The sequence below is a fragment of the Magnolia sinica genome, chromosome 4 (genome assembly GCF_029962835.1).
Source record: "Magnolia sinica isolate HGM2019 chromosome 4, MsV1, whole genome shotgun sequence".
NCBI classification, from domain to species: Eukaryota; Viridiplantae; Streptophyta; class Magnoliopsida; order Magnoliales; family Magnoliaceae; genus Magnolia; species Magnolia sinica.
In genome coordinates this window covers 36,688,102-36,700,405 of record NC_080576.1, presented here as the reverse complement: position 1 = coordinate 36,700,405, position 12,304 = coordinate 36,688,102, and the positions used below count along the sequence as shown (strand labels likewise).

The 12,304-nt window shown below is 39.6% G+C and overlaps 1 protein-coding gene across 1 annotated transcript; it reads right to left on the bottom strand.

The window, feature by feature from the left end:
• Window positions 1–385: 385 nt before the first annotated feature.
• LOC131243028 (large ribosomal RNA subunit accumulation protein YCED homolog 1, chloroplastic) lies at window positions 386–5,319 on the bottom strand. The gene is made up of 2 exons (XM_058242084.1): window positions 4,641–5,319; window positions 386–900 (listed from the first exon to the last, which is right to left on the bottom strand). Exons 1-2 carry the CDS (start codon window positions 5,147–5,149, stop codon window positions 519–521), a joined length of 891 nt encoding a protein of 296 aa, XP_058098067.1. The 5' UTR covers window positions 5,150–5,319; the 3' UTR covers window positions 386–518.
• Between the last annotated feature and the right edge of the window lie 6,985 nt (window positions 5,320–12,304).

Here is a 12,304-nt window from a genome sequence, read left to right as displayed (position 1 = left end):
CCGTCTCTCCAAGCAATTCTACAAATTCTAGCCAGTCATAGATTTTAAGTTTTCATTAGCTAACGGCAATTCCAAATTGTTTCATTAGCTAATAGCAATTCCAAATTGTGTGCATTAGTTTATGAGCCAATACACCCCAACCGCATTGGAACATCCAAAAAAGGAGAGCCAAAGGCAAGTGCACATGGAGACCCGCTGCGGCACAGCCTAGCATTCACACATCCATGGTGTGCAATTAGACAGTCAAGAAAAATATTGCACCAGCATGCATTCCCCATAAAAAGGAAAAAGATAAAAAAAAAGCCAACATTGGATGGCTAGGATCTTCCAACTCCGAAGATATGGTCCATGACTCCACTGGATCAATGGTATGGATACGATGCCGTACGGAATCAGGGCGGATGAACCAATGCTCATATACTTTCCTCATGAATACATGGATTTCTATCAAAGCTGGGAACGCTAACTTACAATAAAACAGCACCAAAACAATATATCTGTTTGCTGCAATTGCTTTCTCATGTTTCCGAGAAGACCATATCCTTCCCTTCTGCCTTCTGTTTGCTACAATTACAACGGCCCTTATTCAAATTCACACCACATTTCAAACACAGCCCTTTGCAGTTAGCATTGCATATTGCATTTATAGTAATCTCTACATGTATCATGTCCCGTATTTGCTTCGAGATGTCGATCTCTTTCTCTTCGGCAGGGAAATAGAACTGGTCATCCAAGTCAATTGAATCTTCGTCTACTTCCTCACTGCTCCCACCAGAAGTATTGAATTTGTCGTCTCCGAAGATATTTCCCATAAAGATCTTATCTGGTTCTTCTATAGGTTCTTCAGTTAGCAGAAACGTGAAGTTGGAGAACGTGCACTCTGTTGCTGGCTCGGCACACCTTCCACACAAAACGAAAATTGAAATCAGATATGACACAGTGACCCATAACCAAAACATGCACGCGGGCAAAATGGCAACATCCCATGATAATGAGATTTGGGCCCCATTAAAAGATGGAATCCTGACCATTCAAGAACTTCAGAACAAATGTAGCAGCATTTAGTTTAATGAAACCATTTTTAAAATTTTAAAAAAAACACGCCACCAAGGAGTATTATACAATTTTGACCCAGATTACCGAGGCATTCAGTACAGGCTGGGCCCATCTCTAAGCAGTAACAATCATACAAATGGTGATCCAACGATGGATGATGGACCAAAAGTATCCTCCATCAAACAATCCCAGCCATCTGAAATCTGGTAACTTTGCCATTGCATATACACTGTTGGTTATGTTTCCTACTTAACCATCCATTAGCAAGCCAATTATCAGTTGATCATATATTGTACAATGGTGAACAATTTCGATTACCAATCCATACTGTATAGCATTGCCAATCCATGAAGGAACCCACCCGGTGAACGGTATGGATCGCTGAAACACAGACCCAAGCTTTACAGAATGCTGGCCGAACTAAAATATCCCGTTAATCTGGGCCAAGAATTGTATAGTTCCTATTGTACATTATCTCCATTAGGGAGACATGATTCAATAATATCCCTTTCCTTTATTAGAGGCATTAATAATAATTTCAACTGTTAAAACTAGACATACCCTATAATCATCCATCTGAGAATTAGTACACTCAGGTTTTTTAGTTTGTGCAAGCTGAGCTCATGCCCATGTTTCCTGATCCAAAACATCAATACGATGGGCCTCTCAATGGACCAGAAGCAAAATCCTCCGCAAGATCCTAGCCGTCAAATATCTGACTCTTTCCAGCTGAATATAGACAGTCACCATGTTTTTCTTCTTATCTATTAGCTGGAAACTAATTTAAGTTTTTCAAACTGAGGAATTTTCAGCGCATGGGCCATCCTTAGTAGTGAATACAATAAAGGTTTGGATCAACTAAACGTGGAGCTACAAACTGAAAACCTGAGCACACCATACAAATTATCGACCCAAAAACCATTAATCAGATTGAAGAGAACAGAAAAAATTGGGTGCATTGCCAAAGGCGACCTTCACAGCAAAATCAATGACGAGGATCCGTACATCCAAGAATGGCGTGCACCCAATGTCATAAGGTTTCGAACCAGTGCAAGCTTTTTCTTGGCTTGCTTCTGCCAATAAGATTCTTCGAATATAATAAAATTCTGAACAAACGAAAGGTTTTAATAGCCTGTCCATCAAGAAAAGAAGCAATAGTGTCATACTGTGATATCAATGGCGTAAAAGGCCATGGGACCATTGTTATGGAAGTACTTTTCAGATTACAAAGGCATTGTGTTCTCAACTTGAACTGTCCAAGTTTGAAATTACCGGGGCCTTAGCCAAGTTGAGGCAAAAAGCATCAATCCGCAAGTACCAAGCCAAATTCAAGATGCTTTCAAATCCGGATTCTTACTCTTGCTCAGGTGGTAGACTCTCGGGAGTTTCAACACCCGGTCAAGGGTTCGAGTATCTATAGGTGGTGAAATCCCACTACGGCATGAGTGTGTGGGGGTGTGTGTGCGTGTGTTAAAAAATAAAAATAAAATAAAATAAAAGATGCTTTCAAATCCAACCTTAGGATTGACAGAGTTTCTCATTAGTTGCTTTGTGTGCAGGCTGAAGGATGAGATCCAGTAGATATTCAAATGTCAAGCTGCCAAAGTTGGTGACAACATGGGATTCATGTGACTGCAAAATGACAAGTCAGCATCCCATCAAATAGATGGAAGGACAAAACACCTCTTTTTTTTCTTCTTCTTCTTTGTTTCTTTTTTTTTTCAAAGGCAACTGAAATTTTATCAAGAGGAGAAGAAGAACAAGGCAATAAAAAAATGCAAAAACAAAGCAAGACGCCAAGACAGCAACTCAGCTACAGCCCCAGGAACTCCAGATTAAGGCAAAACAAGGCAAAAACTAAGCAAGACACCAAGACGGCAACTCAGCTACAGCCCCAGCCAGGAACTCCAGATTACATCCCTTTAGCTTAGAAGGGAAAGGTGGCCCACTCCAGATTAAAACACCTTTCGTTCCTTTCTTCCCAGACTGCCCACCACATCGCCAAAAGAGACAACCCCAGTGACCCAAATGCTTTGTGATCAAGAGATTATTGCTAAGCCTTCTTTTCTGACAAATAAACAACTATCTCCAATAAATAAGGAAGATCGGCACTCAGCCACCCAGAACCTACTGTACTCAAAAAACCCTAACACTAATCTGAGATGGTTGAACTTAGGAAAAATGTACTACTACTACAATTGTCGTGAGTGTAATTGTCACTTTTAAAGGAGAATCAGACACTGGCCATAAGAAAGATAGCATCCAAGATAAAGCCCACAACCGGAACAAACCTAACTAATAAACCAAAAGCCCTAGGACTGATGTAACGCATCAAGCTATGTCCTTAAACCACCACAATGGTAGTGGTGGTACTTTCATGAGATCCACCCCATCCATCAGGTACGCAGCCTCATATTTACCCTGGAACCCAAAAATCATGATGATCCAGAACTCAAGTAGGCCACACCATAGGAAACAATTGGGGTGGGATGTCAACCATTAGTTTTGTCTACGGGCCCACCATGGTGTTTATATGCCATCCAATCTATTGATCTGACATGCCTCGTCAGGATGAAAATTTTACACAAAAAATAGTCTTCCAAACTCAGGCGGGCCATATCACGAGAATTCAGAGGTTTTTGTTATTTAAATTGCATGTGTTGGATCAGCCTGATTTTTTGGATCAAGGCCAATCAAGGGGGTGGGGAATTGACGAAGGGATGAACGTGATGAGGTTGATCACCGTCTTCCTCAAGGAGAACTACTTTGAATCCATGAAGCTTCTCTGGACTCCTCACAGAGACTTCTCGAATCCACGAGGAAAAAGCAAGAAAATAGAAATAATATTCTAGAAAATTCGTAAATTGATTGATAATTGTCTGATATGTATGTCCCTATTGCACCATTAATATAGAAAAAAAAAATCCAAAATTCGTAATTACCAAAAATAGCAAAATTCTAGCTCTAAAAAAAATCCTAATTCTAATAAAACTTTTCTAAAACCTAATTTGTAAAATAAAATTTTCAAATAAACTTTTGCTAGAAGAGTCTATCCTGATTACAAGTTGTTTCTAAAAAAGAAGAAAATCTAGAACTCTAAAAGTATGAAAATATTAAAAAAATTCGGAATTACTAAAAAAAGTAAATTTTCCTTAAATTTTCGTTTTTGAGCTGAAAGTGTGTGTTTTCTGACGAAACAGACAGACGCGACCCACTTTGTGAGTCGGTTCACCTCGGATGGCCCGTTTCAGTAAAGATTGCTACGTTATGCACCCTGTGACAAGAATCGGATCAAAAGTTATGATCAATTTACGGTCCACCTTCTTTTGGTCCAACCATGCTAGGAATGTATCTGTGCCATGTTCTACATCAGGAATCTGATGGACTGAGTGCATTTCATGCACATTGAATCTTTTTCCCACATTAAAAAAAGTGACCCCCACTCGGTAAGTTAGTCAAGAATTTTACTTTCTCATTTTAGTTACCGATTCAATCTTCTAATCATCGCAGGAGAAAATGGAATTTACAGCAATCACAATCCATGAACAATGAAAACAGTGGAAATTGAAATTTTAAAAACTTACCTGTTGCAGCCGAGGGTAATTACGGTCCTGATAATTCCGTCGAGCTTCAATTTCTTCTTTTTCCTTGTGACGTCAACGGAGATCAGAACAGGCGTCCCATGAGGATAGTCCTTCACGCCTTTTGTCACCCGCAGCCCCATATCCGACGCTCGAGATCGAGACAGCTCGGATGAAAGCTTCTCTAACCCTAACCTCTCCAGGGTCGTGCAGTACTCGAGATGCGTGACAGCAGAGTCTCTCCTGTAAATAACAGCGCCTTCCCAGGGCGAAGATCCGACGTCTTCATCGGATTCCAGAAACCGCAGAGATGAGGAAGCTGTGAGATTTCTGTAGCTTCTGGAGGTGGAAATTAGGGTTTTCCAGGGGCAGAGTTGGTAATTTGTGGGGGTTTTGGAGGGTAGAGATGGGATTAATGGACGGAGGAGATTGACAGTGGGATTAGGATTAGAGAGTTTGGGAATTTTTGGATTTGAGAAGTTGAGTTTGAGGGACGGAGAAATGAGAGCCATTTCGAGGGTTTAAGGTTTTAGGGGATGGGGAGGAGAGGATGATATTGATAGGGTTTATCCGGGAAGAGGGTAGTCTTCTCTAACGTGCGCTGGGTGGATTCGATTTGGGTGCTCGATGCGCGTACGGTGCATGTTATTAGCAAAAGGCTGACGCAATACCTTGAAGAGAAATTATCCATTCTCTTTTTCCCGCGTGAGAAGGTCTCAAGTCCGACCAGTTGTGCTATAGTTAAGAGAATTTTACCGCTGTGAATTTCACCATCTACCCACCCTCTTTATAAATCACCTAAACTTTACTTTATTTAACTAAACCTGTTATACGGATTAATTCTTTGCAGATGAAAATACCCTTGCTTTTTTTGGTGGCACCATCCACTACCCGACAAAAGGTTAAATGCCATAGCTAAAGACATGTGGCTACAGACTATAACTGTATCAAGGCTGTAGTTAAAAGGGTTTCTTCTCACTATAAATCTCACCTTTTACCAACTAGTTTTTTTGAACTATCCAAACTTTATATTACAAAATTAAACCAATACCTTTTTTTGGACAATAATACCCTTGTAATACAAATTTATTTTTTTTAAATCTTCTCTCTCATCTTCATACCAGAATACCCTACCACTAAAAAACGATTTTCTAGAATCCTCTCTCCTCTTCACACAAGAATATCCTACTACCAAAAACCCATTTCCTAAAATCTTTTCTCCTCTTCAAACCGCAATACCCTTCTATCTAAAACTCATTTTTTTAAATCTTCTCTCTTTTTCATACAAGAATACTCTTCAACTAAACAGTTACTTCTTTTTCCTCATTTTATTTTGTCAAAAAACGATAAAAATTGTGCCTCCATCGAAGAAACAACGCACTACAGGTATATCTGAACAAATTGTCATAAAGCCTAAACCCTAAACCAAAAAAAAATTGCACTTGCGATGCTCAGTCAATTTCAAGAAGTACTCATTCAATTTCGTATGAAATTCGACCAAATTCATGTGAGGCTCAGTTAATTTTTTATAGTGCTTGATCAATTTCATGAAGTACTTGGTCAATTTCATGTAAAGCTCGGTCAATTTTATGTAGTGCTCAGTTAATTTCTGAGTTGTACAAACGGTTCAAAAAAGATCACAATTAAATAAACCCCAAAATGATGTATTATTATATCCACACCGTCATCCGTTTTTAGAGATCATTTTAGAGCATGAGTATTAAAAATAAAAATAAAAAAAATGAATCATATCCAAAGCTCAAATGGACCACACCAGAAATAGCAGTGGGGATAATATTTTCACCGTTAAAACATTCGTAGGTCTCATCATAACATTTATTTTCCATCCAATCTATTCATAAGATAAAAAAAGACCTAGATGAAGGGGAAAAACAAATATCATATTGATCCAAAACTTCTGTGACTCTCAAAAGAGTTTCAATGGCGCCATCATGATAGTCTGTCTAATTTTTAAAAAAAAAATCACGCTGCCCCGTGATATCCACGATGCCTAACCCAAACTAAATCCGACCTAACTTAACGTTAAGCCGACTAAATACATGTGATAATTCCCAACCCGATTTAACACCAATTGAATTATCCATAGCTGCATGTACTTTTCGCTACATAAGCAATGGTTATGGATTATATTCGTAGCCATAGAACTAATGGCTACGATCCCAATGGCTACTGTTATAGCCGTAGCCATATGTCTTTAGGTACAGCCTTTGACCCCTTTTTCTGATAGTGGACGATGCCACCGTGAACAAGACATAGTCCCACAGTAGCACCATGTATATCATGGTGCCACCATGAAAGCAAGGGATTTTTGCCAACAAAGAGGTAATCTATACAGCAGTGGTTTAGTTAGGAAAAGTAAAGTTTAGGTGATTAAGAAAAGTCGGTGGGTAAAAGTTGAAATTTACAGTAGCAAAAATCTTTACAGTCCACTTAGTGGATAACTCAAAACCTTTGGTATGCACGCGAAATCCAACTCATCCAATAGATGGGCCCAGCGGTTATAAAGAGGGAAGGTGTTAGCCCTATTGACTTACCGAATTGACCTGATTTGTATTTTGCTATTTATAACTAACTAAAAATTATTTTTTATGAAGTGGCCCACCTAATGAGTCATATGCTTTATTGTTGTACTAGGTGATTTTAATTATGGGGCGAACATATTTAAAGGGTTGGATGCATGTGGTTGCTAGAGGGTGAATTTTTCGGGAGGATGAGAGATCAACTCTCTTTTCCACTAGTTGCATCGCTCGAGGGCTTTTGTTTAAGTAAAAGTGTGTTATATTTTACAAGAGTTGCAACTAACCAATTATTACAATCCTACAGTTGGATAAACTATGTACAAATGCTTAGGATTGTGAACACAAAGATCTTCAACCCTAAGATGATTCGTAGGTTTGTGTTACAGAGATTTTAATAAGGGACCGCGGTTATAAAGAGGGAAGGTGTTAGGCACCCACTCTATCCGTATGGACGTACGATCTTTACTTTACAAGATCTGACTAATTTCTTAGAAATATGATTAGTTCTCGCATACATATAATATAATATGATACAATAACAATGGTGATTGATCAATCTGAATTTTTGATAGGCAGGATCTGATTATATCGACAAGTGCAGAGCATACGTTCAAAACAATCAAGTGTAGAGTGCACAGTATGTAGAAATGTGATGTATGGGATGCTTGACGTTGTATTGATGTTTATAATAAAACGACAGCCAACTAGCTAAGGTTTCTGGTGGGCCAATTCCGATTATATCAGCAAGCCATAGAGCATACGTCCGCTAGTCAGATACAAGAAAACGATGGAATGCAATGTATCTAACAAAACGACGGTTAACTGGCTAAGGTTTCTGGTAGACCTGCTCTGATTATATCGGCAAGCCTTAGAGCATATACTCGCTAGTTATATGCAAGAAAATGATGAAATGCCATGTAATGTTAATGTATATGTGGAGCAAGGGGGTTGAGAAGGGAATGAATGTTGCAGAATACTAATACTCTGATTTGATGAAACTGATTGAAGCTTGAATGGTTGGATAAACGATAGTATCACAAGGCTAAATTGAGTGGCTCAGATTTGAAGTTAGATAGCTCAGGAGGCTTGGGCTCTGGCTAGGTTAAGCTAAGGTCAGACTTTCTAGGTCTCACTATAACTCTCATTAGTGGAGGGATGGTTAGATGGTTAAAGCCCTAAGGAATGAAGAGTCTTTGAAATGGGAGTGGATGAATCCCTTATGGATGTCTTGAATGCTTGAAATAAGAAGGGGAGAAGCTATGTATAGCCTCCAAACCTGGTTTTCTGGTAATTCCTGGTGATCCTAGGGGAAAAGTTAGTTAAAGGGTTACAATTGGAGATTGGCACATGACATCATCTTATGGGTTGGATGAGGTGGTAAAATGATAATTTTGGATAAGGATATGGGCATCAGAGTAAATACACATCAACCGCACACTCGGGATTTGAAAAATGAGAATTCCACATGTTTGACAGATGCCACCCCAAAGAGGAGAAGTGTCACGTGGCCGGCGGCAACTTGGTGACTGTCAGTCCCCACTTAAACTCCTTGCTTTGGCAGGTAACATCCTTCAAGCATGTGGAGGCTCTTCTGTGAAGGTTGTTACTTTGAGATTTTGTATATTTCTCCGATTGGGCTTGCTTTTGGGCTTGGGTTCAGAGTTGGTTTTAGGTTTAACTAGGCTGTTGGATTGGGGTAGGCCAACCAAGTGAGTTGACTCAGCGAGTTGACTGGGTGAGTTAATTCGCTAAGCTAACTCAAGGTTCTAGGGTTTTAGGTTCCTAGGGTTAAGGGTTAGGTTGACTGGGTTTACTGGGTTGAATAGGCTGAGTTTCAAAGGTTTAGAGTTTTAAAGTTAGGCTTTAGGATTAGAGTTTGGTTGACCATACATTAGTTCAAACTTAATTAGCTTATCAGCCTAAGGTGGGGTGTCTACAATGCCACATGATCATAAGTTGTGGTCTAAGTAGTTGGGATCGAGACCTTTCTCATTCCATATATATACCCATGTAGATATATGACCTTGTAAATGTGCAATATGTAGCTCAAATCACAAGGGTTGATTGCGAACTGAGTAAACTCTATGGAGCCCACCATATTGCATGTGTCTTATCCACATTGTCCATCTTTTTATCAGCTCATTTTAGGACATGAACTCAAAATTGGAGCAGAAACAAAGCTGAAATGAACTACACCACGGGAAATAGTGGAGATAATAATGCCCACCCTGAAACCTTCCCAAGGCCCACAGTGATTATTCATCCAACTTGTTCATAAGGTCACACAAACATGGATGAAAGAAAAACAGAAATATCAAATTGATCCAAAAATTATATGACCACAAAGAAGTTCTCAATGGTACGCATTCAATTCCCATTGTTTCATGCCCTAAAATGAGCCGGTAAAAGGAAAGAACAGTGTGGATAAGACACATACATCATAATGGGCCCCACAGAGTCCGCGTCCCTCGAATCACACCGTTCAAGTCATGGCCCCACCCAAACTTTGGTGGGGCGTGCCCAATAATTAGGTCCATTGGATGATACAATTCAAATGTTTGCAAGGCATATGGACCTTGGTCCTAACCTCCAATTAGCACGTGTTTGTTAACTAAGATCCTTGTCTATCTATCTTCAATCTTAACTGACCATATGGTCAGGATCATTCTTCAGTGTAGACAATGGGTCCCATCTCCCGTGACTTGAAAGGTTGGACATACACGTGTGGACATAGTCATATTCTACAAATTATCTCCAACTCTATGTTGGACAACTCAAAATCACAATAAAATGGAACCGCTGTGCACCAAGAGTCATGTAGTTGAGACAAGAGTCATGTAGTTGAGACTTTCATGAGATTCACCATGTGGATCAGGTATACTGCCTCACGCTCACCTTATGACCCAACCCACCAAAACTCAACTAGGCTATGCCTAGAGAAAAAGAATCACAATCCTCTACTTGTTGGAAGCAGAAAAATCCTGCTTATTGCAATCTAATTGAGCAACATTATCACGCATTGCATTTAATGCAACAATGCTCACAACGCGAGTGATGACGTGGACCAATTACAATGTAGGGAAATAGAATTTTTCTGCTTATGGCAAACAAAGGATACAGACTCAAGCTTGTTACCCACCATTAATTTTTTGCAGTGCCCTGTGTTTATATGCAATCAAATCCAACCTTAAAATGAAAGAAGTATCCAAAAGTTTAAATATTCCAAAACTTAGGTGAGCCATATCAATTGAATTTAGAGGTTTCTTAGGTGTAATTTTTTAGGGTGGCCCACCTAAGTGTTGAATCAGCCTGATTTCTGAAACTAAGGCTAAAGAAGGGGTGATCAACCAAACATCACATCAAATGCAAATTAATTAGAAGACATCAGTATATTTTGATAACGACTTAACATTAAGATAATATAAAAATGTCTTCATTATCATTTTCCTACTAATGTATTAAACATTAGAATGGAAAGTCAAATCCAAATGTTATTAGGAGGAGATTCATAAAGTAATTTATAATCATTATATATTTCCTTTACTATAGTCAGAAAATAAAAGCCTTCTGAATAGCGATGTGTTTGTGTTTCTATCAGTGGTAGGAGTAGAGCTATGCAATGGATGTATTAGTTGCGTCAGTTTTTATATCTTGCAAATACACATATGAATTAAAAGGTTTGGACAGAGGTACATGTAGCAGCATACATCAAATCAGACCATTAAAAAAGTGGACCATGTCTTTGGATGGGCGAGGCAAAAGTCCGTTCAAGCTGGGCGAAAACATACAAGCCAAGCCTAGTCTGAGATGATTGATTATGCTGACCCAAGCCCAGCACGTTGGCCCAGTGCCCATGTCGATGCTAGTCATTAGGTGTGCCCCACCATGCATCTACATTGGCCCAAAAACAAAAGGCTGGACTGATCATAACATTTACAAAGGAATCCCAATTCGTGAAGGTGATTCGTGCCTCCACTTCTGCTACTTTTTATTCACTTATGAGGATGAATTTTCAGCCGTAGGATGGAGCTGGTTTAGCATGGCTAAGCGATGGCTTAAATGACTCCATCCAATGCTCTACTGAATTGGTTTCCAAACATGAGTATGAAAAACTGATCACCTAAGGGCAAGTTATCACAAAGTCAAGGGCATCGGGGTGACACTGAATAGGCCCCACCATGAAGATCGCCTGGCGTATAGTTAAAGCATGTAAGCTCAGCTCAGCTCATTGGGTCGGCCACACTGTTATAACCACTGGACAACCGTTGTTCTAACTCAAACATACGGGTCTGGTCAACTCAGTGAGTAGATGTGCCTGATATTATATAAAAGTTACCTTAATATTAATTGTTGCAAGGAAAATTGAACTGGTCCTTCACAGGGAAGAGCAACAATTATTTACAAAGTGATATGCCTCCAAGCTGAGGTAGACCCTGAGTTGGGATAACCGAGGTCTGAGTAGAAGAGCCATCGACACCAGTCAAGCAGTTTTTTCAGCTTAGAGACAACTGTAACGCTGGGCTGCCAGAGAACAGAGCTCAGTAGGAGAGGACTCACCCCACCAAGAATGTCTACAACATAGGTAAGGAACCGCTAGGGAAGAAGCTCAATAGGAGCACCGAGCTGACCAGGTCAACCACTGCCAGAGAGGGGATACAAGAAATCCAGAGGGAATCTCGCCCCAGATCCAAAAGAGAAGGATTCTGCCATATATCACTCCAATGTCTTGGGAGGCATGTTTTATACCAAATCAAGTACTTGAACCCATGGCCTCGTGTTGAGACTCTTGTGAGTCTACCACTGAGGCATTAAGTACCCAATCTTAATGATAATGTCCTTTCTTAATGTTTACATTTCTCCCGTTTCATTAAGCAAAACGTCACATAAAATCATTTGCTTTGCAAAGACGCACATTTCACATCCCAAAGGCAATTCCACTTTTTATGCTTTCTTTATTTCTCTCATCAAGATAACCAAATTTTCAGCCCACCACAATCGTAGTTTTTGCCGAAAACACACCAAAAGAGATAAAAAATTTGTTTACCGATGTTTTTTTTATTGCAGCAGTTGCCAAAACTAGGACCGTAACTAGGGCATACTAGACCATGCCCAACTAGAGCCCAGATT

Coding starts and splice junctions, on each gene's coding strand:
- LOC131243028 (XM_058242084.1), bottom strand. CDS start 5,149: ATGGCTCTCATTTCTCCGTCCCTCAAACTCAACTTCTCAAATCCAAAA. Junction 901..4,640: donor ATTACCCTCGGCTGCAACAG/GTAAGTTTTTAA, acceptor TTTGTGTGGAAG/GTGTGCCGAGCCAGCAACAG.